Here is a 27,642-nt window from a genome sequence, read left to right as displayed (position 1 = left end):
CAAATCTTCTGGCCGAAGGGACAAAGTTGCCACACTCATCCTAAAAGAATGGGAGTTACTAATACTGCAATATGTTTCCGTTTTCATGCCCTGTCTGTGTAATGGCCAAGTGTTGTTATTCATATAGTGGTCATAATTTTATGCGTATTTTATGCATTCCTACAATGCAGTTGAAGAGGATGATAACCTTACATCGAGATACAAACAAAAACAAATGTATGTCTGCTACACAGTCTAAGACCCTCTCGTTCTGTCACCCTGGAAATGCCATTGAAGTGTCTTTTTTTTTGGGGGGGGGGGGTTATTACAAATCAGATTTTCTAATCTGAATCAAACTTAAAAGCTACATTTTGCATTTCATTTTGATGCAAATAAGTGCACTGTTTAGCTGCAACTCGGCATTAAACTTCGCTTCATAACTTTGACTCCACCCCTCCCATTTGTGTACTTTTAACTGTTCCAGTTATGCCAACAAGTCCAACAACGGAGATGGTCAACATACAAATAAATTATAAAAAGTACAATAAAAAAAACAAACTGTGGCCTAATATGTCAACTTGTCGAATATACGTAATTGCAACATTTTTACTGTAGCTTGGTTCCAACCAATCACAAAAAGCGACATCACTCCCACCCCAGTCCCCGCCCCGCCCATTTCCTTTTTCACAAAGCAAGAATGACGTCCATGAACGCTGCATCTAAAAGCGCATGTGACTCAATCAACAAGAGGAAATAAACATTACAAATATACTTTTCATGAAATCACTTAATGATAAATGTACACAATGTTTTTTCCCCAAAACAATCAAAATGGCCCATGTGAAACTTTAACTTTGATCTCATAATGCCCTATTTAGAACATTTCCCCACACTCTGAAATCACAGTATTTTTTTTCAAGACACAAATCATATCTACAATAATCAGCACTTGTTTTGAACCAAAAATAAAAGTAGACCCCGCCCGCCCTCCTTTCACCTGAAAATAGAATTCGAAGTTGACCTCGACTCCGGTGCACAAAAGTGACGGTCAAACATCACGTGATTGATGTCTGATCAATAGAACGCTACCACTTCAAATAAAATACAAAAAAAAAAAAAATACTCCAAACAAGGTTGCTGTACATGGCGGAATCGGAGATTTTCGTGCACTTTGAATTCATGGGCTACATGGGTGGAGCAGGTGAGGGGGCGGGGCCGGGGGAGGTGTTCAAGGACCTTGCTCAGCCAACCAGACAAGCTGATTTCATGAGGATTTCTGATTACAACAAGAATCAATAAAAAGTCAATGGTTGGGCGTCTTCTCTATCTCAAGAGCTTTTGCTTCATTTTTTTTTCTTCTTTTTTTTTTCCCCCCCCATTTTTAGTAGCAAAAATATCATGCAGTCTGTAAGTTCCAAAAATCCCTGCGGGGATCTTGCGTTTGTTCGTTTGCTTCAGGAGGAAAAAGGAACTGAAATTCTTCTCACGATTTTGTTTTGAAACATTCAAGTCATCCTATTAATACTTTGTACAGCAGAAAAGTCCGTCAGGTTCCATGTGTGTGTATATAGAAATATAATATACTGTATAGAAATATGCATATACATATGTTCAACCTGTATGTGTATACATATTTTAGAACTGTATCAAAGCCAATTTAATGTGCTCTCAAAATATGGCCCATGATTCCTAGTGGGATGCACATCAATTCACATAGTACAACCAGTAGATTAGGTTGAAAAATCCAAAGGTGATCGGGAATATCACCCGCGACCACTTGTCAATGGTGCTTACGTCCGACAGGTTCGGGATTTTCAACTTGAGCTTGGACGAGCGCCGCCGTAGTCGGCAGTTGGCCCGGCTCCGCATCGCGCTCCGGTCCAGCGAGTGGTGGCCGAAGCCGTCTCGGGGCGCCATGGGCTTCCTGAATTGGACCCCGGAGCTGTCAAAGGACATGACGGAATTCCGAGAGTCACTGACGCTGCTCCCCACGTCCGAAGGCATCACCTCGTTGTTCATTTCCAGAGTGCTGAGGAGAATGTTGCCGTACGCGTCCACCTGCGGGCGCCAACAGACGGGCGTCAATGTGGGCTGTTGCCGACGAAGACCCCAAAAAAAAAAAAAAAAAAAATCCCAAAATTGTTCAACTCCACTAAATCCTACACCGATTTTCAAACTTAAGCAAAATGAAGAGGTGATATGGAATGTTATTTCTAGCATGCCAAAAAAAAATAGCTTTTACGTTCAGACGTACATGATAGAAGTGCAAACTGGTTTCAAAAAAGCTGAGATATTATGGGTGAAGGGGGGGAGTCAACTCAAACAAACTGATTAATATTGCATTTGTGGAATATGAGTTAAGCAGTAAAATGTATCCGTTTTTATCCATCACAGGCGGGGCAGCCATTTTGCCACTTGCTGTCTCCAGAATATGACATCACAGTTGCTCAGAGCTCAGGCGGTAACCAATCACGGTTCACCTGCTTTCTGAAGATGAGTCGTGATTGGTTGTTACCTGAGCAACTGTAATGTCATTTTTTTTTCATGGTTTGGGTTGGGTTTTTATTTTTACTTAGGTCATTGTTCAGGTTGAGTTGGATTTTATCCTTGTGTTTTTCGGTCATGACCTGAGTTTTTGCGTTGTTGTCCTTGTGTGCCCTCCTAAATCTTGTCAAGCTTCGTCCTGCCCACCTGTGTTTGCCTGCCCTTCCTCAATGTGTCAACCAAGCACCTTCTGCCACTCGTGTCTTGCCCAGGTGTGTCTCACTGTGTCAATTAGTGTGTGTCTATTTAGGCTCTTGTCTCCCCTCTGTCTGCGTCGATCCATTGTATGCTTTCCTCCCGTCATACTCCCGTTTTTGCCCTTAAGTCCCGCACGTTTTGCCTTTTTTTTTTTTTAATGTTTTGTCAGACAGATCTCCTTGTTTTTTGTTTAGTTAAATGCTTTTTTTTTTTTTTTTAACGGCACCTCTTCCTCCTCTCCCTGCTTTCCTGCACCTGTGCCCTCAACCCTCCATAACAATTTCAAGGTGACACCAAGTGACAAAATGGCCGCCACGTGACTTGGTGCAGCTTAACTCCTATTCCACAAACATGAATATTGTTTTTAGAGAGGTTGGTGATATTTGTTTTGACTTTAAAGGCATACTTCACTTATTTAGCCCTTTTTTTTCCCCCCAGTAGTAAAAGTTAATATTTTGTCTATAATTAAAGTGCTATTTTCACTATTTTTCACGTCCAATTAATGCCTCTTAAAAACATTTTGCCACTTGTCGACTGAAAATAACATCACAGGTTCGCAGGCCTCAGGTAACAAGCAATCAAGACTCAAGGTTGTCTGGGTCGGGTCATGTGACGTTCGCTAGCTGAGCCGTGATTGGTCGTGAATAGTTACCTGAGCCCTGAGAAGGTGTGATGTCGTTTTAAAATCTCATCTTTCTTCTGCCGAAAATGGCTAATTAAGTAAATTAGCCATTTAAGAGATCCTTATTATTGTTGTAAAGGTCACTTGTGTTGCTCATATCGAATTTAGACTCGAAAAAACATTCTGAAGCGACAAATTGTATTTGAAGTGTTGACGGCAACCAGCTATTTTGGAATCAGTTTGGCAGTTCAACAACTTCAAGCAAGTGAATAATAGTGAAGGATGGCCTGCAGCTTATATGATTTCTAAATACATGTACCCCAACTTTTCTTTGTTCCTCGAGATACAGATTTCTTCGCTGTGTAAATGACCTGAAGGTGTTGGTTTGAAACGGCACGGAAATGGAGTCCTTGCAATGTGAAAGAAAAATGAAGAGAACATTAAAACGACTATCAAATACTGGGCAAGTAAGCACATTTTCATTTGGTTACACAATGCATTCAAGACAGTAAAGCTTAGCATTAGTATCTTACACACAGAAACGGGAGGCGTCATTCAGTCTGACCGTTCTACCTAAAATCTCATCACAAGGCTCGAAATAAGCGATTTCGCATTGCATTGTTTCAAAATTTTGGATTTTTGCACCTTATTAAATCACATCCACACACGTAGGCAGTCAACCTTCATACTTATGCCACAGACAGCTAGCTAACAACAAACTTCGCTAGCTACTAATGTGGCTAAACATATTGCAGACTCGCTCCCACCTCATTAATAATCAACCCCATGCGACGGCTAATAAGCTAACATTTGACAAGTATCGTTCGCATGAAGAAATGATGAGGAACGATGGAGAGACCATAATAATTAGCATAATTGCTAAGCTAACCTAAGACTGACATGGCTAGCGTTGAAGAGATGTTGAGGAACGGCGGACAGACTATAATAATTAGCATAATTGCTAAGCTAACCTAAGACTGACATGGCTAGCGTTGAAGAGATGTTGAGGAACGGCGGACAGACTATAATAATTAGCATAATTGCTAAGCTAACCTAAGACTGACATGGCTAGCGTTGAAGAGATGATGAGCAACGGCGGAGAGACCATAATAATTTGCATAATTGCTAAGCTAACCCAAGACTGACATGGCTAGCGTTGAAGAGATGATGAGCAATGGCAGAGAGACCATAAAAATTAGCATAATTGCTAAGCTAACCTAAGACTGACATGGCTAGCGTTGAAAAGATGAGGAACGGCAGAGAGACCATAATAATTAGCATAATTGCTAAGCTAACATAACACTGACATGGCTAACGTGATTAATAGCGAAATTGAGTGCTTGATGCAATTGAGTCCACCTTTCACAGACATCTGGCTGGAACTGCGTTAAAGTGGGAACATCCAACTTTGAACAGCAGGCAAATTTATAAAGTGTTTGAACTCCGGAGAGAAATTTGCTACACAGAACCGGAAACAGAAATTAATTTGGCTATGCTACGCCATACATAATTACATTACAGTTGCACTGTCACTAACGAAAATTTTTAGAATCGATTAATCGAATAATCAGATTGATTTTAATTTTGTATTAAAGTGTATTAGAAAAGCATTTATCTCCCAGATTACTGTTTATTAATCAGTAATTGGTGTTTATTTCGTACTTCGTATTTGTATAGTGATTAAAAAAAAATAGCGGGGGAGGGGATTGATGTTGTACGATGTTACCGATTCGGTCATTGTTTCTCAAAGTAAAAACAGATGTTTGCAAATGTCATATTTTGATTAGAAGATAATCAGTCTTCTTTCGTGAAGGATGACAGAAATCAGTTAACAATTAGTGTTGGTATTCTGAAATTAGAGGATTTGGACCATTTAAAATAAAAATAAAAAAATGTCTCCAAGCGATTACTCGATTATTAAAATAGTTGATTAATTTAATAATTGATTACTTCTCGATTAATTGATTAACTTTGACAGCTCTACATTACAGTACATTTAAAAAAAATACATGTTAAATACATTATGAATTTTAGAAATACAAATTAATTGTATATAAAAAAAGAAAAACAATTATTTATTAGTTATACTCATATTCATATTATAAACCCTTGCTTCAGGTTCCTGGGAATAATGTGCAAAAAAATAAAATAATAAAATAAAATAATAATGATGATAAAAAATAATAATTTGCTCTACAAAATTAGAAATTTGCTACACAAATAAAATCAATGATTCGCAAATCTGGTCTGCAAAAAATTTGTTATTTCGAGCCTTGATCATAATAATCATCATGCTGTTTTTTTTTTGTATGTTAACTACAAGGTAGCGGGGTGAGAATGAATGAAGCCAACTGTGACAACCACCTATAAATGAGAAATGAGAATGTTTACACCACTGTTGGGTTCAGTCTCAATGAAAAAGGGGCTATGCTCGATAAAAAGCAATCAGTGCTTGAGAGGAAAGCAATGGATGATGGCTGGTGAACTGTGCTTCGAGAAGATTACTCTGGTTAAGGAATGTGTGTTAACTATTCAAAAATATTCGACTTCTTTTTGTTTACTTAAAGTCTGAGTGACGTAATGAGGAGGAATATAACAGAGGCAAGCAGACGAAGATGCAAACCTGTTCCCTTAGGCGCTTCTCTTCGTATCGTGTGCGCTCATTGTTGACTTTATTCAGCCTTTCATTGATTTTCTTCTGTTGTGCCGGACCGCGGCCAAAGAACACATAATTTACAAAGGCATATTCGAGCAGGGCCAGGAACACAAACACAAAACAGCCCATGAGGTAGACGTCGATGGCTTTCACGTAGGGGATCTTTGGGAGAGTCTCCCGAAGGTGGGTGTTAATTGTTGTCATGGTGAGCACCGTTGTCACACCTGAATACAGCAGCACACCCACAAGCACACAGACGTACACCAAAATCAGTAGAAGACACATTTGATCTTGTGTTCCAGTAGCTAAATGATTGCGTAAAATGTCCCTTTCATTTGCAAACCCAAAACTGAATTTTATGCACGCGTATTTGCGATTATACGTTTCTTCATGTGACAATATTGTCAACATTTTTATCATATTTAAGACTTGCATAAGGAGCAATTATATATATATACACACAATAAATAGGGGTGTCAAGCGATTACATTTTTTAATCAATTAATCGCATGACTTCAATAGTTAACTCACGATTACACGATTAATCACGAGTTGTTCACATTAAAGTGGAAAAAATGTTAAACTAATAGAAATATGTCTGCATCTTTTAATCATTAATACAGCAATTTCATAATGATTCATAAAATTGATTTCAATATATACTTTACTATTAAAAAAAACCAATTTTTCTGCCACTAGATGGCATAATTGCATTTGTAAGACGGTGACAGCTCAGTGCATTTCTTTTCTCTTCATATTAAGAGCTATCTAATCTTTAACATGAAGTCACTTGTGAATTTCTGCACATTTTTCAAATTGTAAAATACAACTTGATCACAGTCTCCACAAATATATGCATTATTATTACATTTATTACTGCAAAATTTTGACGACGTGTCTGCTGCATTGCGACTGGAATTTTCCCAGTCCAGGCTTTCGAAGTAAGAAACGGTCATTAATCGTGCACTAAAAAAAAATCGTGGCGGTAAAGGACCTTCAAATTAACTCAAAATTAATGCACTAATTTCGACACCCCTAAAAATAAAATGTCACAATAATGTGCTTATGATACTGCATTATGATAATTATTTTAAAAAAAAAAAAAAAAAAGTTGAATTTTCAAATACAATGCGCACGGATGTAACTTACCCAGGGCCACCCGAGCTGCAGAGGCATCATAATTGATCCAGAAGGAGACCCAAGATAAAATGGTGATCAAGATGGAGGGCATATATGTCTGCAAGATGAAATAGCCAATGTTCCTCTTAATCCTGAAACTCAGCGAAAGCCTCGGATAAGAACCTGTAAGCAGAAACAATGAAGTGACAGCGCGGATAAGATCGAGGAAGAGTGAAACGCTTGGAAAAAAAAAAAAAAGGGAAAGTGTTAAGAGTGCCAAAACTCGGCACTTGACAACGTGCAGGGTAGTCATTTCTCCGTTTGTTCGGATGGAGCACTTAATTTCCCCAAAGCGATGGATTCCTTTCCAGGGACAAGTTCGATTCCAATTAAACATGGCACAAAGTCGCAAACACGGCACATTTTTCTGCAAGCCCCTATCTCAGCAGGCCGCTCCAGCATCCCTCTGAGACTTGTCACAGAGAGCTGCTCGCTGTTTCCTTCTCGCTCCCTCTGTCCTCTAAACATTACTGAAAGGCCATTTTCAAAGGTGATTGCAATGCGCGGCTGCACACTAAAGGACAAAACACGTACTTTTAAGTCAGTCATTTGAGTGGATATTTTGCTGAGAAATGTCAAAATAGTTGTACCATAAGTTTTTTTTTTTTTATGATTATTATTTTTTTATTACAGTTAGATTTAAACAAGCAGGTACCTAAAATGCTGATGCAAAAAGCAATAAAAGCAACCAGGCAAGAGCCCTCTGGTTCAGCTACATCGACTTATTTATAGTTTGCAAACTCAAAAGATTACTCTAAATTAAATTACAGCAGTTTAATGAGTTTATTCCAAAGTAAAACATATACTTGGATGCAACTCATTTTTCTGCTTAAACAAAATATTTTTTTTATTTATATTAAATTAAAAATAATTATTTCAACCAAATCATCAATATGATTTGACAGCAATTTAAATAGTTTATTCCAACATATAAATTTACTTGAATGTAACTTTTTTTTTTTCCTGCTTGGGTAAATAAAAGTCTTTTGATTTATATTAAATTGAAAATAATACATTCAACCAAATCATGTACGAGTATGATTTGAGAAAACAACTACATTTAGCTATAACAAAATTAGCATTTTAACTAGTTCATGCCAATGTAAAAAAAATACTAGGATGAAATTATTATTATTATTATTAGCTTTGGCAAAAAGCAAGTTTTTTTTATGTTAAATTGAAAATTTGAAAATTATGCTTTCAAACAAACCATGAATATAATTTGAGAAAACCAATAAATGTAGCTGTAACAAATTACAGCTTTTTATTTTTTTATTTTTTTTTTAACTTTGTCCAAAGATTTATGTTTTTCATTGTGGACTTCTTACAAGTTGACATTCACCACTGTCCTTCAAATGTTCATTCCTAAGTATTTATTGACAGTCATTTGCAGTGGCTGTAATCAAAACGTTTCTTAAAAAAAAAATACAAAAATAAAAATAAAATAAAAAAAAAAAGATTTTTTTTTAAAATTTATTTTTTTAAATTGTAGCTCTTTCAAAGCAAGTTTCTCAAGCAAGACTCTCCAGCTGGAGAATATATATTTCTCCTGGTGCAACATTTTGAATGTCCTTCTTAACACAAGTTTATCACCTCTTTTTCATTTCAAATGAATTGTACGTTTCAAAAAATAAAGCTTGAAACTGAGAGCAGCAATGTAGCAGTCATGGCTAATGCTGTTTTTTTCTTCTTTTTTTTTTAAATAAACATGAGACTGATAATTGTCTTCAATCCGTCGAAGGCTTACCTGTCGTAAACCACACCTCTTTGGAGACCAAGCGGATGTCCACAATGGAGAACTGAGGTAACTCTAACTTGTCGACACCCGTCACAGCGTTGTCCCCTCCTTGCCAGAAGAACACAATGTCGTCCGTGGTGTATCCGTCTGTCACACGGCCCCCGGGAGAAAAACGGGAAACAAAAAAGCACACGGTCAAGAAATAACCACGAAATGGGACGATGCATCTCGTAAAAGGTGCGCCGTGCGGAGGTCCCTCTGACGAATGATGCACTCCGCTGTAAAGTCATTCGGATCTGAGCAGATATCTTGACTTTTTGAAAACCATTTCAGTGAGCAACGATATTACAACCCACAATGACTTTAAGGAGACATTTTATTTTTTATTTTTTTTTATTCCCACACGAACCCAAACTCTTCGCAATACTGTCTGATGCAGTTACTCACGCTGGAACGAGAACAGACGTTGCATATCTGGCTACCACCCACACGTCAAGCACACACTTTGTTGCTAGTCACCAGCGCTTATTTCCTCATAGATGCATGTCATAATTCATATTTCAAAAGGTGACGATATCAGCGGCCAACGTGTTTGTATTCTTAGATCTTGGTGAGAGCAGCGGATACTTTGGCATTTACTTACAGCTTTCAATTTCCAAGGTGCAGTTCTGTTCATCAAGAGGATATCTTCTCAGGTCCATCATGCAAGCAGCGGTGGTGGTTATTCTGGGGGGGGGAGAAGACAGAAATAATGCAAGCTTTGAAAAGGGTGCATATGCATAGGTTTGTCTGTGACGTTAGCCAAGTGATAGGAAGACGTGCATAGAGTGGATATAAAAAGTCTACACACCCCTGTTCAAATGTTAGGGTTTTGTCAGAAAGAAACTTCAAAAAAAATGTCAGCTGTCCTCACTTATTGATTTATTTTTTATTGTGTCTCGGTTTAATAAGGGTAGCCGTCCTTTAAAGGCGAAGTCTGCCGGTTTCACTCAGGAAAATGCACTTTTCAAATACAGGATGTACACACGAACTTTCTCTCAGTCTACACATCTGGGTTTATGTTAATCTTTGGTGGTGTTTTTGTCCTAATCCCGGACCCCTCCAGCCTGTATTTTGCCATTTTGTGTTTGTTTTGTAAACAGCGGGATGTTTCTGTGGAAAGACAGTGTTTACAACACTCCAGCCAATCGCAGAGCGGGGGGTGGCGTGTCGCAAACGGGGCCGGGCGCGAACGTGAAGTTCTGTCTCATTTATACGGACTTAAATTTTTCCAGATTTTTGTTGGTAGAAACCATTGACAGAGCAAATGGCGGTCGCCCACTGAAATGCACTTATTTCCGTAACGGTAAAGACAAAAGTGCATAACGATAAAAATGTATGTGTATATTTTGCCTTTCAAGTGCAGCACATTAGAGTAATTCTATCTCTTCATCTCATTTATGGAAGCTTTCATTTGCTCAGCATCCACCTGAAAATGCAAAATTGAAGAAAAAAACCCCCCAAAACCAATTACAGTGTCAGACATTTTAGCCTTTGACTCATTGACTGCCATTGACGGAAAAAGACGTCAAATAATGCATTTTTGCTGGGCTGGCAGTGAATGTGTTAAACACAATGTGCCAATATATTTTGTGATTATATTGCAGCATCCTTTTTCCTTTTTTCTTTTTTTAAGGCAAATTTTGCTTAAAAATCCGTCAATTTTGGTTACATCTCATCTTAACTCATTGACGGAAAAAGACGTCAAATAATGCATTTTTGCTGGGCTGGCAGTGAATGTGTTAAAGTACATTTTGAGCAGTATGTTCTAGCCTGAGTGGCACGGTGAAAGTGTGGTTAGCACGTCCGCCTCCCAGTACTGAGCACGCGGGTTCAAGTCCGGGTGGAGTTTGCATGTTCTCCCCGTGCCCGTGTCGGTCTTCTCCGGGTACTCCGGTCTCCTCCCACATCCAAAGACATGCATGGCAGGTTAATTGGGCACTCCGAATTGTCCCTAGGTACGGTTGTTCGTCTCTGTGTGCCCTGCGATTGGCTGGCAACCAGTTCAGGGTGTACCCCGGGATAGGTTCCAGCACCCCCCGTGACCCTTGTGAGGAGCAAGCCGTTAATAAGAAGATTGGCACATCTTTGTTGTTTTCGACTGATGCAGTCTCGAAATGGTCAAAATCCAGACCCAAGCACTGAAGCTGATAATATCGGGAGGCAGGAGAAGAAGCCTCGTAAACGAAATGTGTGTGACCGGTGTGTGATATCTATTATTCACAATGACACTGAGCTGCATTCTTGCTGCACAAGCATTCTGCTGCTCAGACTGCATTTGTTACCATTCTGCTGTGCTACACCTCCCCGCTGCCTTCGCAGCACTCCTCCGCTGAACTGCGTACAGCGGGGCGACACGCCGCTGATACACTATGTGAGGAGATAACATCAGACCTAATTACATTAATCGGAGAGGTCCTTGGCAATTAGACTTCCCATGTAAAAAGTTGCAAATAAGCAACAATGCCATTAATAACACCCGTTAGCCTTTGTATGCAGAGTGGGAGAAACTGTATACAGCTAAACAAGTATAGCAAATGAAACCCATCCATCCATCCATCCATTTTCTTAACCGCTTACTCCTCGCAAGGGTCTCGGGGGTGCTGGAGCCTATCCCAGCCAGCTTCGGGCAGTAGTGGAAATTGCTACATGATCTTTGTTATTTTGAACAACTGCTCGTTTTTTTGTTTTTTAACAGTGGTGGGGTTTGCAGCCAGAGTAAGCGTTTTCCGAAATTAGTGGGACAATGAAGAACCAAATAAAATAGTCACCGCGTTTTCTCAAAAACAAACAAACAATCTAGAGTGACAGTTAATTGTTGTGTACAGTTGCAATAACTAGATTGACAATCTACACGTAGACAAATAATAAACAGCCATTTGCTGTTACCTGAATCAGCTAAATGTAAAGTAAGATATTTTTATGGAAAAATCATAATAGCACTACTTGTTTTATTTAATATGAACATTTCATGTAGTTTATACTAGTGTTGCTCCGATACCGATACTGGTATCGGCAGAGGCGCCGATACTGCATTAAAACAGTGGTATCAGTATCGGTGATTACTCACAAGTAACATGCGATACCATTCATTCCAAAGCTACGATAGGACTTTGGATGTAGCATCTCGTTTCTTGCTCGTGCACGACATTCACTGATGTGTGACATGTTTACTGCCCTTGAATGCTCTGAACCAATGGCAGAACAGCTTTTTCATGTTGAGGAAAAAAAAACCTTAGGTATCGGTATCGGCCGATACTGCAAAGCTTGGTATCGGAATCGGTATCGTGGGCCAAGAAACTGTATCGGAACAACACTAGTTTATACTTAATCATTTTTATTTATGTACATTTGTTGTTCATAATTGATTATTCATTCACAAATGTTAAAACAAGTTTTTTGTTTTTTTTGTGGGCGACTGTCATTGGCATTGCAGCAAAATAGCTACACCTCTTGAGTGATTTATTGTTTAGCCATTATTTCGATTAATAATATTACAATGGAATGAGGTATGCCAATGTAAAACAAAACATAAAATATTTGAGATGAAACAAAAGCAGAAGAGTCTATTCCCATGTAATCAAAAAGACACAAGCTAGTGCTCCCGGCAGCCTTGTGACGTAGAGAAAACCTGGCAGCAGCTTGGACTAATGGACAGAGAAGAATTCTTAACCCCCTTGGCACTCAGAACAAAAGCCCACAATGAATAAAAAATGTGCTCATCTGTGACAGCCAACAAGTCAGGGGGAGATCCAACATGGAGTAGGCACATGTTAAGTGCCATGGAGAGACGGTCTGGGATTTGGAGAAGTCAGTAGATATGGGTCAACAATGTTGAGTCCCCACTAGAGATGGTTGGCGGCACGTTCATTGTCGAGCTCATGAGGATGACGACGGCACGGACATTGTGAGGAAACACTTGCGAATGGTGAAAACAAAAGAGAAGGCAAGTCTGCGTTTATTTTCGCCGTCTCTGGTCTGGAGGTGGACTCCAGACAGTGAAGTCTGCGTCAGATGTATGAGCAACACTCCTGACACCTACACAGTCTGCCGATGCGGCTTGCTTGCAGAGAAAATAGGAAATATGCGGTCACCTCAAAAGAACTTAAATGGAATTAAAAACACAGAAAAACGAACTGAGCAGTCACCAACGTCTTACAAATGCAATTATGCCATCTAGTGGCAGAAAAATGCCCTCAACACAAATCAATATCACACTCGGTACACCTTTTTAATTTTAACTCAATTTTGTGAATTATTATGAAATTACGGTTTCAATGACTAAAAAATGCAGCCATGTTTCCATTCGTTTAATATTTTTCCCCCACTTTTATGTTAAAGGGATACTTGACTCATTGAACAATTTTCAGCAGTGAAAAGTTAATATTTTTTCCAGAATGAATTTGGCAACTTCATTATTTCTCATGTACAATTAATACCTTTAAAAAGTTATTTTTCTACTTGCTGTCGACTGATGATGACATCACCTGTGCTGAGGAAGTAGGTAATGGCCAATCATGGTTCACCCGTTTTCTGGGTTTGGTCAGTAAACTGAGCCATGATTGGTCGTTATATACTTCTTCAGCACAGGTGATATCATCAGCCGACAGCTAGTAGAAAAATAACTTTTTAAAAGGTATTAATTGTACATGAAAAATAATGACATCAAATTCATTCTGGGCAAAATATGAACTTCCACTGCTGAAAATTGTTCAATGAGTCAAGTATCCCTTTAACAAGGGTATAAAAACTTAGAAAACAAATAATTTGTACATTTAGAACAGATATAAAATTTGCGATTAATCTCGAGTTAACTCTTGAAGGCATGCAATTAATTGCAATTCAAAAATTATAATTGCCTGACACGCCTAGTTTTTAATAAAATACAACGGGACGTAGTAATTTATCAAGTCAAATCACTCAGCAAGTTCAGGTGAGAAAAAAAACAAAACATGATGATGAGGACTGATCCAAGGTCATGATGCAATCTGTTAGTAACTATTATGCGGAGAGTGATAATAACAAACAAGCACCTCGGCAGATGTTCGGTGGACGAGCTAATGCCAGAATCCGTATCAACAAGATTCCCGTTTCTTGCAGCACACAATCAGCGGATGTGCAAAGTGCAGGTGTAATCCCATTTTCTTCTGGCTCCCATCCAATCTTCTCCGCTCATGTTAGTACTTTTATGGCTCCAGTGGAACCTTGAGTGGTGCAGCTGGGAATGTTAATTCAGATTCGGAAGCGAGGGGTTTCAGCGCCATTTTGTCAGGGTCTCGGTCCATTTTCTGGTTGCTTTATTTTAGCCAACGACTAAAGCAGGAGTTAAGGGACTAAAGAAAGGTTTGCTTCAACAATAGCATGTGATGTATATTAGTAACTATATGATTTGCTCACATGAGATTCACAGAGCATTGACTCGAACGCAATAGGACCGTTGAAAGACCTTTCGCCGCCTCATTCGAGCAGGCTTCATCAGTACATGCACAATCTTAGATAAGACAGCTCTAACCTGAGTGTTAGTGTGGAATCCAAAGTATCATCTCATTAGGCCATTTCTACTCAGAAACCAGATGTTTCCAATCCAGGTACAGAAAGTAAAAACCCTCCCTTTAGCCACATGTGCTTCTAACTCTATCGGCATTGAGCGTGTGGCTAAAGCCAAACTGTAGCAGGGATTTTACTTTCTCCTGGAAACAAGTTTAACTGCAGTCACAAAGATCTGAAGTCACAGTGTGTCTCTTTTCTGTTGGTCATTCGTCCAAAGAGCAGAATCAGTTGCTGTAATCAGATCAATCAATCAGATCAAGGCAAAATTCAACCCTTTACTCAAAACCACGCTCTCTGGTTGAGTAAATTTACTGTTTTTAATTGTTTTTACCATGGTCCTCAGTCGGAAAAGGGTGGTGTGTCCTCTCTGGGTCGGCGATGAGATCCTGCCCCAAGTGGAGGAGTTCAAGTATCTTGGTGTCTTGTTTATGAGTGGGGGCAGGATGGAGCGGGAGATCGACAGGCGGATCGGTGCAGCGTCTGCAGTGATGCGGACTCTGTATCGGTCCGTCGTGGTGAAGAAAGAGCTGAGCCAAAAGGCGAAGCTCTCGATTTACCGCTCGATCTACGTTCCAACCCTCACCCATGGTCACGAGCTGTGGGTCGTGACCGAAAGAACAAGATCCCGGATACAAGCGGCCGAAATGAGTTTCCTCCGCAGGGTGTCCGGGCTCTCCCTTAGAGATAGGGTGAGAAGCTCGGTCATCCGGGAGGGACTCAGAGTAGAGCCGCTGCTCCTCCGCGTTGAGAGGAGTCAGCTGAGGTGGCTCGGGCATCTGGTTCGGATGCCTCCTGGACGCCTCCCTGGGGAGGTATTCCGGGCGTGTCCCACCGGCGGGCGGCCCCGGTGACGACCCAGGACACGCTGGAGAGACTATGTCTCGGCTGGCATGGGAACGCCTTGGGATCCCACCTGCGGAGCTGGTTGAAGTGGCTGGGGAGAGGGAGGTCTGGGTTTCCCTCCTAAAGCTGCTGCCCCCGCGACCCGACCTCGGATAAGCGGTAGTAAATGGATGGATACATAAATTCAGTTCCCATTTTTTGTGTTGTCTCAGTTTCTTTCTGAAACGTTCTTGTTTAACTTGCGTTGGTATTGTGTTGAAAAGGTGGACTTCAGTTGTGAATTGATTTCCTTTCCAAAGACCTCTTCGGGCAGTTTGGAATTTGAGTGGTAATCCATCTATTTTTACCTTAAGGCTTACATATTCTGGACAGAGAAGACAACCAGAACAGTACGGGTGCGATCGATTCAATGCCCTGAGAATATGATGACCTGGATGAATGAGCATATTCACAAACATAGTATATGGGATGGGAGCCAATATACAGTATGTCTGGTTCCGATCTGGAATGAGTGAACATCATGTCACACCCTGAATTAGATCAATGCAGATCAGATTTGACTTCCCCACTTTCTGCAAATAAACTTCATTTGCACATAATATTTTAAGACCAACTACTACTATTTTTAACTGAAGGGACTCAGGACTCCTTTTCATGTCGGCAGTTGAAATCAAAACACTAAAACACAGTGTTGTTCCTTGGCATCTCATAAAACAGATTACCACCCAAAACAAATCAATTTGGCTTCAAAAATTTTAATGACCATAAGTCCTACCAGAACTTTCAAACCACAGCTCTCTGGAAGTTCTAGTCAGCATTTACCATTGGAATATTGAAAAATGTTGCTCCCAACATGAGACATCAGATAAACAAATCAAATGTAGGCCTATATTACAAAGTTGATCAATTGCAGCAAGTCATACCCAGTCTCCAAACAAATGCAATTATTAATCTTTAAGCCAGCTGTGACGTACGTCATTGCATTTCTTGTTCTTGATTCCAACTTTGGTCTTTCATCAGAATATGTCAACAAAATTATAGTTCACTGATCTTAACGGTTTGACCGCCAAAAACTTTTAATAACGTTTAGTAAAATCACGATGTGTGCCGCCATAAACGTTAAGTGACGTCAACTATTTTTTATTTTATTTTTTTTATATATCAGTGGTAAGTGCAACATCCAATGAGTTGTGAAATCAAAAACACCGACTAACTATGGCCAGCAGATGGCAGCATTGTATCTCTTGTCAATGGGCTGCCGGTGTATGGAATTACTCAACTCAAGTTTACTAAACCGCTCGGGCCCTAACTAGAGCTGCGAATTATAATGAAACATGACGCAATCTGATGAACTAGAACGTTTTCTAGGCTGACGTGAATGATCAAAGCTTGTAACATTAAACCTAATTTAACGGAGTATCACTAAACAAAAAATATTATTATCAAAGTCACTGTTGTGGAGAAAATGTATCTTTTCTTTTCAATTTCCGCTCAATGTCACTCAAATGACCTATTTTCAAATGGTGATTACTAAAGAACAGAATAAGGTAGAAACATACTTTTTTCTAATGAAAGAATGGAATGCGATCTTTCACGTGGTACCCATGCTGTATATGTGGCAAAAGAACATAATATTCCTTTTGCTTCGAAAAATGAGTTAGACTGCTCGAAATCCGCTGGTATTGGGGGTTGTTTTTTTGATAACGTGTGGCAGTAAAAGAGTTAATAGTGCCCTGTTATTGGCTAAGAACCAGCCCAGAATGAACCCCAGCTCACACCCAAAGTCAGCTTGGATAAGCTCCAGCTCTCTGTGACCCTGAATAGAATAAACGGCATGGACAAAGGATTGATGGATGGTCCCAAAAGTGATAAATGTTGTAGCCTTGAATTAGAGGTTACTAAAAATATATGGGGTCTAGGTCACCTATGAATTAGGCCTGAGAGATTAGTGCTTGATGCCCTTGACAATATTGGCATACTCCATGAAGTTCAAGCTGCCAACTTGTGATATGAGTCTGAGCAAACCTTGAATATTGACCTCAAAGTTCAACCTTTGGAGCCTGCTTCTCCACAGCACCGATATTGCTTTTCTATTGTGCCGGTACGTTTTATAGCCTTCTAAAGAGTCATAAAAAGAGGAAAGAGAAAACTTTTTCCTATTCCGTCTCCTTCTTTGTCAGAACAAATCCAGCAATTCAGAGAGTCTGAACACTGATTGTCACATTAATAATTCATCCCTCCGTGTGATCTAAACCTTGTCACTGCCATTTTATTCATAGAACAAAACATATTTCCAGCTCCATCCACTCCCTCCACAGCACTTTCTTTTAGAGACGTGAAGAAAAGCACCTGAATTAATTCGGATTTTGAAGAAACCTCAGGACACCGTGTTAGTTTTAGGGATCTTAGATATGTCCCTCTGTGCATTTCGACTATTTACTCAACTGTCAGGATGATTTTTGACAAACTTATTTTCAGCCTTTTTTTTTTTTTTTTTTCGTCAAGTGTCTTGCCTCATGCATCTTAATTCAGGTACTTTAACATACTGGATGAACTTTTGCTATTTGAGTGCCATGTAACACAGACAAGTAGTAAGTCAGTTGGTAATCATCCCTGAATAGATTTAGAATGATCTGTGCTTCATGTTGTGTCTAGTGAATGATCACAGTGTTTTTTTTTTACCTCAGCCCGTACAAGACGGTCCCGTCGGGGTGAAGTCGGATCATGCGGTTTTTCACCGTCACTCCATGAAGAAAAGACTTCTTGTCATTAAGGAAGTAGGTGTCTGGTAGCCAAAGCTGATCTGCGACACGGTTATCCAGAGTCAAGTTGAGGTTCAATTCACCATAGGCCAAACGTTTATCTCGCCAACTCTGCTGGAAATACATTGTGATGGTATAGTCCTGGAAAGAGGGAACATTGTATTTTTAAATACATTTGTATTGTTACAATTCAATGTAACACTACATAAAGGGAAGGGATACTTTTGTGTCAATATGTAACTTTAAATCTGAGCAGGCCAAAATTACATGTGGAGTCCCCCAAGGCTCCATCCTGGGGCCTCTTCTGTTTAACATGCTTCCATTTGCTCAGACAATAGAAAACTATGCAGATGACACACAATGGTACACGTCAATGTTCTCAGGTGACCAAGAGAGTAGACCACATCATTGCTTCTTCTGAGGTCTCAACACTGGCTCCCTGTCTCTCAGAGAATAGATTTTAAAATTCTTCTGTTAGCCTATCGAGCTCTGAATTACATCAGAGGTCTTCTAATCCAGTATGAACCATCCAGACTGCTCAAGTCATCTGGTGTATTCGCTCCGTGTTCTTCAAGTTAAATCTAAACATGTCAAATTAGCATTCACTTTCAGTTTATTTGCTTTAGCACACGTTGAATGCTTCGTTAAAACTGAAGACAATATATATATCATGACGCCACATTTTGAGACGCACCATGTTTACTTCTGAGATGGAATCGATGCTTGCTATGTTGATGCTCATCCCGACTATGACTGGAGCACCTGAGGAAAGAAAGGAGGAACCGATGTCAAAGAAGAAAACACCACCACCGCTTTATATGTTACCCTGCTTATGCAATTTGTACATACGCAACATGTATGATAATGACATTTTCAAGCAAATGGCGCAGAGTTGCAAAGGTTACGCTGCGTACTTGTGATGCAGTGACTATGACAAACTAAATCGGGTGCTGCTGCATAGTGTTTCATAAAACAGAAAAAAAAAAGAAGCTAATCTATGGGCCTTGAAACATCGTAAAAACACGCAGTCATCCATGCTAAAATGTACATTAGAAATTCATGTGAAGCAGCAGCAAGAACAAACGATGCCTCATTTACATGATTGCAGTACATCTTGTAAACAGATATGCACAGCAAGTTGCTTGCATGTACTATAAACACTGAAGCCCGCTTAAATATTCAGACAACTTGGTTTACAAGGAGAACCCATTTGCACTGAGCATGTAAAAACAAACTTGCGAACAATCAACAGTAGCCGACTGTGAGAAAGACGCTTCTGGCTTATCATCATCATCATCATCAAGATGAACCTTTCTTCCATTTCATAAGGTTATGACAAGAAGAGAAAAAACAACCTATTTTTCCCCCAAGTACTGTCCCAAAACAGTTGTGTATCTGTCAAAATAACAGCCTACAATACAGGCTTCAATTGAACTAAATATAAATAACTTGGTCCCCAGAGAAATCAATGGGGTCCCTTATTTTTATTTTAATTAGCGTTTGTCGAAAAATTCTGTGATAATCACACAAGACATGTTGTCTCATGTCCTTTAATCCCATTTCTAAAAGCCCCCGGGGTTTTGTCATATTCCCTGACCCAACTCTCTTTTTTTTTTTTTTTTCTTTTTCTTTTTTTCCCAGTTTTGCAAAAACAGGAGGGGAAGTAGGGCCATTTTTCCATTGCGCTTTGAGAAGGCAACCAGTAACCGTTTCCCCCAGAGATGTCAAAGTGCATTTATTCGCTAGACGAAGAGGAAGCGAGAAAGCAAAGTCTCGCAGTCTGCATATTTTGATGCCGCTCTCGCTTTGTTAGCAGTACAGCTTTTTCAAAAATAAATCTGTTAGCGCTTCACTTGTGACTCACATGACAGTATTATCAAATCCAAGCGCCAAAAGTACCGTTTTTGTGAATAAGTGATGTGATGAGGACGTTTTGGCTTCTTTAGGATATGAATGCAGACAATCTGCTCGTACATCTCGCAAAATTCCGTAAGAGATATAACGATAATAGAAAGACAGAAAAAAAATGTAATGTTTAGTCTACAGCAGTGCTTCTTAACCTTGTTGGAGGAACTGAACTCCACCAGTTTCCTACGCCCATTCACCGAACACCCTTCATTACTGAAAAACAAAATGTTCAATTATATTGATATATTTATATATTTCATATTATGTATATATTTTTATATTTATAAAGCACTTTAAAACAACCACCACTCTTAAAAGATGGAAACCAGGGACAGCAGATACAATGACAACAACAGAGGCCCCAGAATTGAACCCTGTGGGATACCATTATATTCTGTTACACAGGTGAATTCACATTCGGGCCGGGCCGATGATCGGCCGGGCCGATGATATTTGTCAAAATGCCAAATATCGGCATCGGCCTTTTCACAATACTTTTTATTAAGGCCAATAAAGCTGGTATCTCACTGAGCTGTGAATTTTTGCGAACGTAGCAAATTTAGGGTTTTCATCAGGATTTACACGATGTTCGTTCATAGAAAGTTGTCACAAAAACATTTTGAACATATTCTTACGATTTGTACTGTTTGCAAAGATCTTTTGAAACCTTTAACGAACTGACGAAAACCCCAAATTCGCTACATTGGCAATTTTGCATGCATTTATCCGTTTAGGAGTTTATTTACATTTCCATTTCATAAAAGATGCTGCTGACACTGAACTCCCTGCACTTTATTTAAAAAAACAAACAAAAAAAATCAAACTTGAGAAATTATGTTGAAATTTTTGGAAACTTTATTTATAGTAGAAAACTTTAGTGAACTATTTACTTAAATAATTTGGAAACAAAGCAGCCTATACTTTATATGCTTAAAATTCAAAGAAAAGTTTTAGTTTTTTTTTATTCCCGTGTACATTCCATTGCTCTTTTTTTATTATTATTATTGTTGTCTTGCCTTAGCTACATTTTTCCAAGCAGCCAAGATAAAGATGTGTGCACCACTTTGCCGTTTTACTATTGTTCCATTTTCTGTTCACATCAATGCCATTTTCCGTCACTGATGCCCTTCTATGTTGGCAAATTTAGTTTCTACTGTAGTGTTTTTGACAATTCCAATGTAAGCACTGCACGATTCAAAAATAAATCCCCAGTGTATGCAACAGACATAAAAAGTGCCCACACGTGCAACGTCAGCCCAATTGTGATAAGTGCCGTCACGGGTCGTCGATAGTTGCTAATGTGGTTCCCGTTAGTCTGTCAAATAGTGAGTGTTGCTCAGTTGGCCTGCACCCAGCTAAACACTGGATGCTTTTATTATGGACTGACGATAGCGGCTAAAGAATCTGAGATACAATTGATCATTAATGATAAACATAATAAGTTGGAGACTTGTATTCCATGTAGTTGGACATAATTTGGCTATTTCATATAATGTTATGTTTTGATTGCGACTGGCAGAGTCTCTTTATTCATGCGATTTCAGTTATATTAAAATTCCTTTGCTCCCAATAACGTGTAAATACGTTTTTTTTTAAATGTTTTAAGCGTCCCAAAGACGTATTTATACGTTTGTTTGTTTTTTTAATGCTAGAGCATACAGAAGGCTTTGATGCAGCCTCTCAAATGCAAAGAACGGTTGCAGAAATGGTAGTTATTACACACACGGCCAGTAGGTGGCAGCAGAGCGAATGAGATCAACCAGAGCCATATAGAAAAAGCTAAATTTCTTACAAATTTAAATAGATTTGTGAAAACTTATGAAACTTAGCTCTCTTCTAATGCTAATTGCTGCAAAAACGGAAACAGAAACATACTTTTTTTTCCTGATGAAAGAAGAGACTTTAATCTTTCTTTTGATAGGTTCCATGCTTTTATATCAATAGAACACAATATTCTGTGGGCCTCGCAAAATGCAGTAAAACAGCCGGGAGCGAACGAGATTGTTTCTGTGAAAATGGCTGGGAGTGAACGAGTTAAACATCAAGCGTGAGGCGCATCCAGTACAGTTCATATATGTTGTTGATGTTCCTACTTGCGTACATGTTATCCGCATGATCCATTGCTGAATACAAAGCATCATTAATTGGGCTGCAAGATCGAAGAATGGCATCCCATTGCATCGGACTTTTTAGTGGACACATCAAGGCAAGGCGTTTGTTGAGGTTAACAGTGTTTATTCAAGCCTCATGTAGCGCGATAAGTCTGCCATTTTGGATAATTACGGGCTTTATCAGTTGTCAAGGGAGTCGAGTGCTCGTCTGCCAGGGAGTGTTTGAATGAGAAAGGCGCACAGGTTTGTGTGAATCCTTCATCACACGACAGACGTCATGAAACAGAAAGTGTTTGTGCGCATGCAAAAAAAAGAAAAAGAAAAAAGGGGAGTTGGCGAGCCAAAAGCATGTCGAGTGAAATCACCCTGCTGTTAGCATTTATTTTCTTTTTGATTAGACATTCAGGACTATCAAAGTGTAGTGTGTCGTGCCACTTGTCGATGTGACTGGGATTTTAAGTGCACTAGTGCCTGAAAAGTAAACAAGGAAAAAAAAAAACACTGCAAATCATGTTCCTGAAAAAACAACAACATAGTTGTGCTTTATGATCAGTCAAATATGAGAATACAACCACAAGAGGGCAACTATTGATATTCTTCTCATTCTTACTTTCGCAGACTTTTAATTTCTCCACAATAACATGTCATCATCGTCAAGGTAGCCATTCAACGTTTCCCTATTGAGTCATCATGTCACGACACATTTTATGCAAATGCGTGCTCGTTTGAATATGCAATGAGTCGGGTTTAATTTTAATACGCTGCATTTCAAATTGAGTGTCATTCTACATATTTTGTTCTTTGTTTCAAGCCTACTGAAAACACATTTGCTGGACAGCAAAGAAAACACCACTCTGCCTCTTATAAAAAAAAAAAAAGGAAAAAAAAAAATCGGAAAATAAACCTATTGCCTAGCAACAGAGAGCTCCATAGCAACTGTGCAGCATTTTCCCTACAGTGTTGCAAGAGAAGCATGATTTATCCAGTCGAGTGTGTATTTGCTTTTGTTTTCAATGGCGACTGCACTCATGGAACCCTTTCCTCAAAAATCGAACGGATAAAACAAGATGCTGCGCCAAATTCTCCCCCCACGTTGACTACAGTGTTTCGCATCAATTATTTCTGCCTCAGCAGAGAGAAGCGGGAAAAAAAAAAAAAAAAAAAAAAAAAAGAATGGCAGGAAAGCAATCTTAGCCGTGATTCAGCAAAGACGACAGGTTTGAAATCAACAGCTTCACTTGTGCCGCAATTTGTGTTAACCATCCTTACGCACAGAACACACATTTTGTTTCACATTCAACTCAACTAAACATGTATCGTATCTGCCCATAAGAGACCGTTTTTCCACCATCCATGGCCCGAGATCAGGGGTGTCCAAACTTTTTCCATTTGAGGGCCACATCCAGAAAATCAGAAGGACGCAAGGGCCTCTCTTTAGTTTTTCCTCTGGTCTCTTGAGATCTCGCTAATTTGCTGGAATTTAGAGGCTTCCGGGGTTGGCGTAAGACTTTGATTTTGTAACCATGGGGAAGGCAGGAAGTGTTTGGTCGGTGCTGGATTTCACTTTGATTTATCTTTCTTTTCTCTTTATTTTTTCTGACCTTTCCTCTGGTCTCCTGACCATTTGAACCTCACGACTCTGGCAAGATTGGGATATTTATAAGGTTTTAGGTGAATTAATGAGTATAAATTCATACGTATTTGCACGCACACATACACAAAAAAAAAAAAAAAAAAAAAGAAGGACGCAAGGGCCACATAATGTTATGAGGAGAAATTGTGTTTAGTCATAAAAATTGTACAAATAATTAGTGCTTTTGCATATTTAGAAAAATTCTACAGTACATAAACCAATTTATTTGTAATATGGGTTATTATAGTTTTGGAATTTTTTTGTTTTAGTTTTTATTTCATTTTGAGTTTGTTTTTTTAAATTTAGTTAGTTTTAATTGGTTTTCAGGGTGGTTCTGTTAGTTTTAGTTCTTTAATAAATGCTTAGTTTTAGGTTAGTTAGTTTCAGTATTAGTTTTAGTTTTTTATATGTGTATTACTTGTGCAGAATATTTAAAAAAAAAACACCATGGGAGCAATGTCATCTGACGGTGCTTTTCTATTGGCTGCTGCTAGATGACGTCACTTCTGTGTGACATACTTTCAATCGTTATTATTCTGTTTTTTTTTTTTAAATCAAAATAAATTACTAAAAATCACATTTAAAATCATCCCCAAAGGCTCATGCATTAAATTAATTACCAAAGACTAAAACGAAGGACATGTTTGCTATAATTATATAGTTTTGTAAATATAAAATGTAGTTTGTTAGTTTTCGATTTTTTAAAAAGCATTTTCGTTTTTATTTTATTTCGTTAAAAATGTTTTTTTGAATTTGAGTTATTTTGTTAGTTTTCGTTAACTAAAATAACGTTTAATGGCACCTGTGTTTTTCGACACCCTCCCTTCTTACTTTGACCATCTCCAAACATTTTTTGTTTTTGTTAATTTATTTGAACTGAATCAAATGCCATTTTTAGCATATGTCACGGGCCACTGAAAAATGGACGGTGGGCCGCAAATGGCCCCCGGGCCATAGTTTGGACACCACTGCTCTAAATCCACTTGTCCAAGGTGTGCGACAGGGCTCTGTACTTGGACCCCTCCTCTTCAAAATCTACATGGTTCCCGTTTCATTTAAAACATTAAGCAATCACATTTTAGTACCTTCGATATTTTATTTTGACTTTAGCAAAACAAATGTAGCCTCTTTCATCATCATGCAAAGAGTTGGGGTAAAAGCCTGTTCAAATATAAATATAAGATCTAAAATATAATACACAAATATATAAGATACAAATCTTCTCAGTGGCATATTGTATGCATTGACATCAAAAGGAGATCCTCGTTTTCTGCATGGATGAATTTATCTTTGTATTTACATTACTGTAACCCGTACAGTACACTACTTAAAAGGGTGTTTTGCATTTTTGATGCATATGGAACTGTTCTTACTGCACTATGCTTGCCAGCATGAACTGTAAATTACTAAAGGAGCCTGTTTAACATCACTATGAAGTCACGCGTGGTGATAAAATATTAAAATAAGACCCTTCGTGCTTTTAACTTGATTAATATATAACTTGATGGCGGCTCGGAAAAGGCAGTATAAAAATCACAGAGTTGTATTACTGTCACAATGTCATAGTCACAATGTTTTCATGGCTACATATAAATATTTAAACTGCAGGTAAATTGTTTTTTTTTTTCTTTATTGGAATATATATATATATATATATATATATATATATATATATCTCACATTTTCTTCCCCTTTGTCTTCTCCATCTCATGCAGCTTAATAAAAAAAAAGTAAAAAAAAAAAGTGTTCCTTTCGTTTTACAAGATATCTATTATCTAACATGCGCAAAATCAAAACTTTATTGTGTACTGTGTGCATGTTTTATCAAATGTTTTTAACCTCTAAGCTGAAAAAAACAACTCACAAATTGTTAAAAGGGTACAACCTTCATTTTAATGACTGATTTAACGAGGTTATCTCCTATAATCAATTAGTTAATTCATTATAAATGTAATAATTAACCTGATTCACCCTACACCAGGGTTCACCAATTCCGGAGTCCTGCAGGTTTTAGATGTTTCCGCCGACCAACGCACCTGATAGGAAAGACCGGGATTGTTATTAGGTATGCTGGTGAGCTGATTAAATGAGTCAAGCGTGCTAGTGGGCGGAAACACATAAAATCTGCAGTACTCCGGACCTCGAGAACCGGAGAACCGGTTAACCCTGCCCTACATGTATGTATAAAGCACCTGAAAAACAACCGCCACTGTTTTCTTAAGTTGGAACGCAGTGGCAGCAGCAACAGTGACAAGAGCAGAGGCCCCAGAATTGACCCCTGTGGAACACCGTATTCCGTTACAGTACATCTGAATTCACATTGCTCATATTCGTTGCTTGTTTTTTTTATTTTTTATTTTTTTTAATACAGTATTTGCTCGACATAGTTAGGATGAAGTGATTACAATAATAAAGAAATCACACGACGTCCCATCACAACATCCACAAGTCAACTACTGAGCGCACCAAATTCCCTGTAGCACAGATAGGCCAAGCAATGTAGCGTAGCCACATCATCACAACTTATTTGAGTCATGTCTTCACCTCCGCCGAACCCCTGAGACAGACTCACAGGTTAAAAACCACCGGCTTAGAATAACACAGACCGTCGCTGTGTATAGTTCATGTTGCACATGATGCTATTTCTTTTGTTTGCCCTTTAAAAGTAAAGTAAGACAATGTCTACCTCATGTCAAAACTGCAACTATGTGATGTGCAAAAAGCAAAAAAAAAAAAGATGCTATTTTCCACAAAATATTGCAAATCCAAAACAAAATTTTAGATACGTCACCTACTGAGTTTTCACAACAAAGCACAAACTAATACTGTCCAGTCAGAACTTTCGACTCCTGCAGGTGCAGTGCTGGCGTAGTGTTGGACAGCAGCGAAGATGCTGCATACTGCTGCAGCCAGCTTCGCTAAAGCGACGCTGGTGAATAAAGGGGGAAAAATCATTAAAGCAGCAACGAACGGCACAGGGAGCAGAACAGAAGGCAAAAGAAAACGATGAGGTAAAGCAAGAGAGCGGAGGCAGTACATCACCACGAGTCACAAAGACAGAGGATAAGTAAAGGTGGCCTCACTTATCGTCCTTTCCCATCACAAAGCTCAGCGCTGATGAATGAAACCTACTTAAGAGTTTGTGCTAAAAAGCTACATAATGTGAACATTCCCTGGTATTTGCATACACTGATTTTTGTCATTGAATTATGAAACGCTGCACATATTACCCGGGGACTTTCCAACTCATAAATCACCGTCCTGCGAGAAGCTTTAATAACGCACCTCAAGTGGCTCACGGGTGATTAGAAAAGTTTATTTAGTTAGTACAGGGGGTGTCCAAACTACGGCCCGGGGGCCATTTTTTTGGCCAATGCTAAAAATAATTTTTCAATGCTGTTTCAAAAAAAAAAAAGAAAAAAAAAAGAAAAAAAAGGTGGATTTAACATTTCTAGCTACGCAAAGACACAAATTTGCAGCTAATAATTCAGTCTCAGAAATAAAAAAATAGTTTCGTCCACTTGTTGCTTAGTGTCAAGGTCCAATTTGTGAAAACATCACATTAAATTAATGGTTCTTAAGTGTGGTCAGTTTACTGCCGATTGTTCTTGTTGTGGTTCAGAATGTCAAGTTGGGATTCAGCTGCTGCTCAGTGGAGAGGCGTATCTATTATAGTGGCACACAGGGGTCACTATTTGCCTTGTGACTGTTAGCAGTTTTCAATAAGTAACTGCACATTATATCAACAATTTATAATTGCTTCATTGATTTTTACCATGTTTAACTCATTCACTGCCATTGACGGAAAAATACGTCAAATGATGCAACAACACTGCCAGCCACTCGCAGGTCGGACACACTGGCAATATGTTAATGAACA

At 38.8% G+C, this 27,642-nt stretch overlaps 1 protein-coding gene across 2 annotated transcripts in view; it reads right to left on the bottom strand.

The window, feature by feature from the left end:
- Positions 1 to 293: 293 nt before the first annotated feature.
- The window catches only part of gabrb4 (gamma-aminobutyric acid type A receptor subunit beta4), a 46,632-nt gene continuing 19,283 nt past the window's right edge, over positions 294 to 27,642 (bottom strand). Inside the window, exons 3-10 of one of the 2 annotated variants that reach the window (XM_077504775.1) lie at positions 18,805 to 18,872; positions 18,031 to 18,251; positions 9,560 to 9,642; positions 8,926 to 9,063; positions 7,149 to 7,301; positions 5,967 to 6,223; positions 3,663 to 3,752; positions 294 to 2,037 (exon numbers count right to left, since the gene is read on the bottom strand). In XM_077504775.1, the coding sequence (XP_077360901.1) occupies positions 1,684 to 2,037; positions 3,663 to 3,752; positions 5,967 to 6,223; positions 7,149 to 7,301; positions 8,926 to 9,063; positions 9,560 to 9,642; positions 18,031 to 18,251; positions 18,805 to 18,872 (1,364 nt within the window). In that variant the 3' untranslated portion in view covers positions 294 to 1,683. The remainder of the gene's footprint in view (positions 2,038 to 3,662; positions 3,753 to 5,966; positions 6,224 to 7,148; positions 7,302 to 8,925; positions 9,064 to 9,559; positions 9,643 to 18,030; positions 18,252 to 18,804; positions 18,873 to 27,642) is intronic. The other variant, XM_077504776.1, reaches the window with a different exon arrangement.

This window comes from Festucalex cinctus, chromosome 18, assembly GCF_051991245.1.
Source record: "Festucalex cinctus isolate MCC-2025b chromosome 18, RoL_Fcin_1.0, whole genome shotgun sequence".
NCBI lineage: Eukaryota > Metazoa > Chordata > Actinopteri > Syngnathiformes > Syngnathidae > Festucalex > Festucalex cinctus.
The sequence above is the reverse complement of the archived record's forward strand: the minus strand, read 5'-3'. Positions and strand labels throughout refer to the sequence as shown.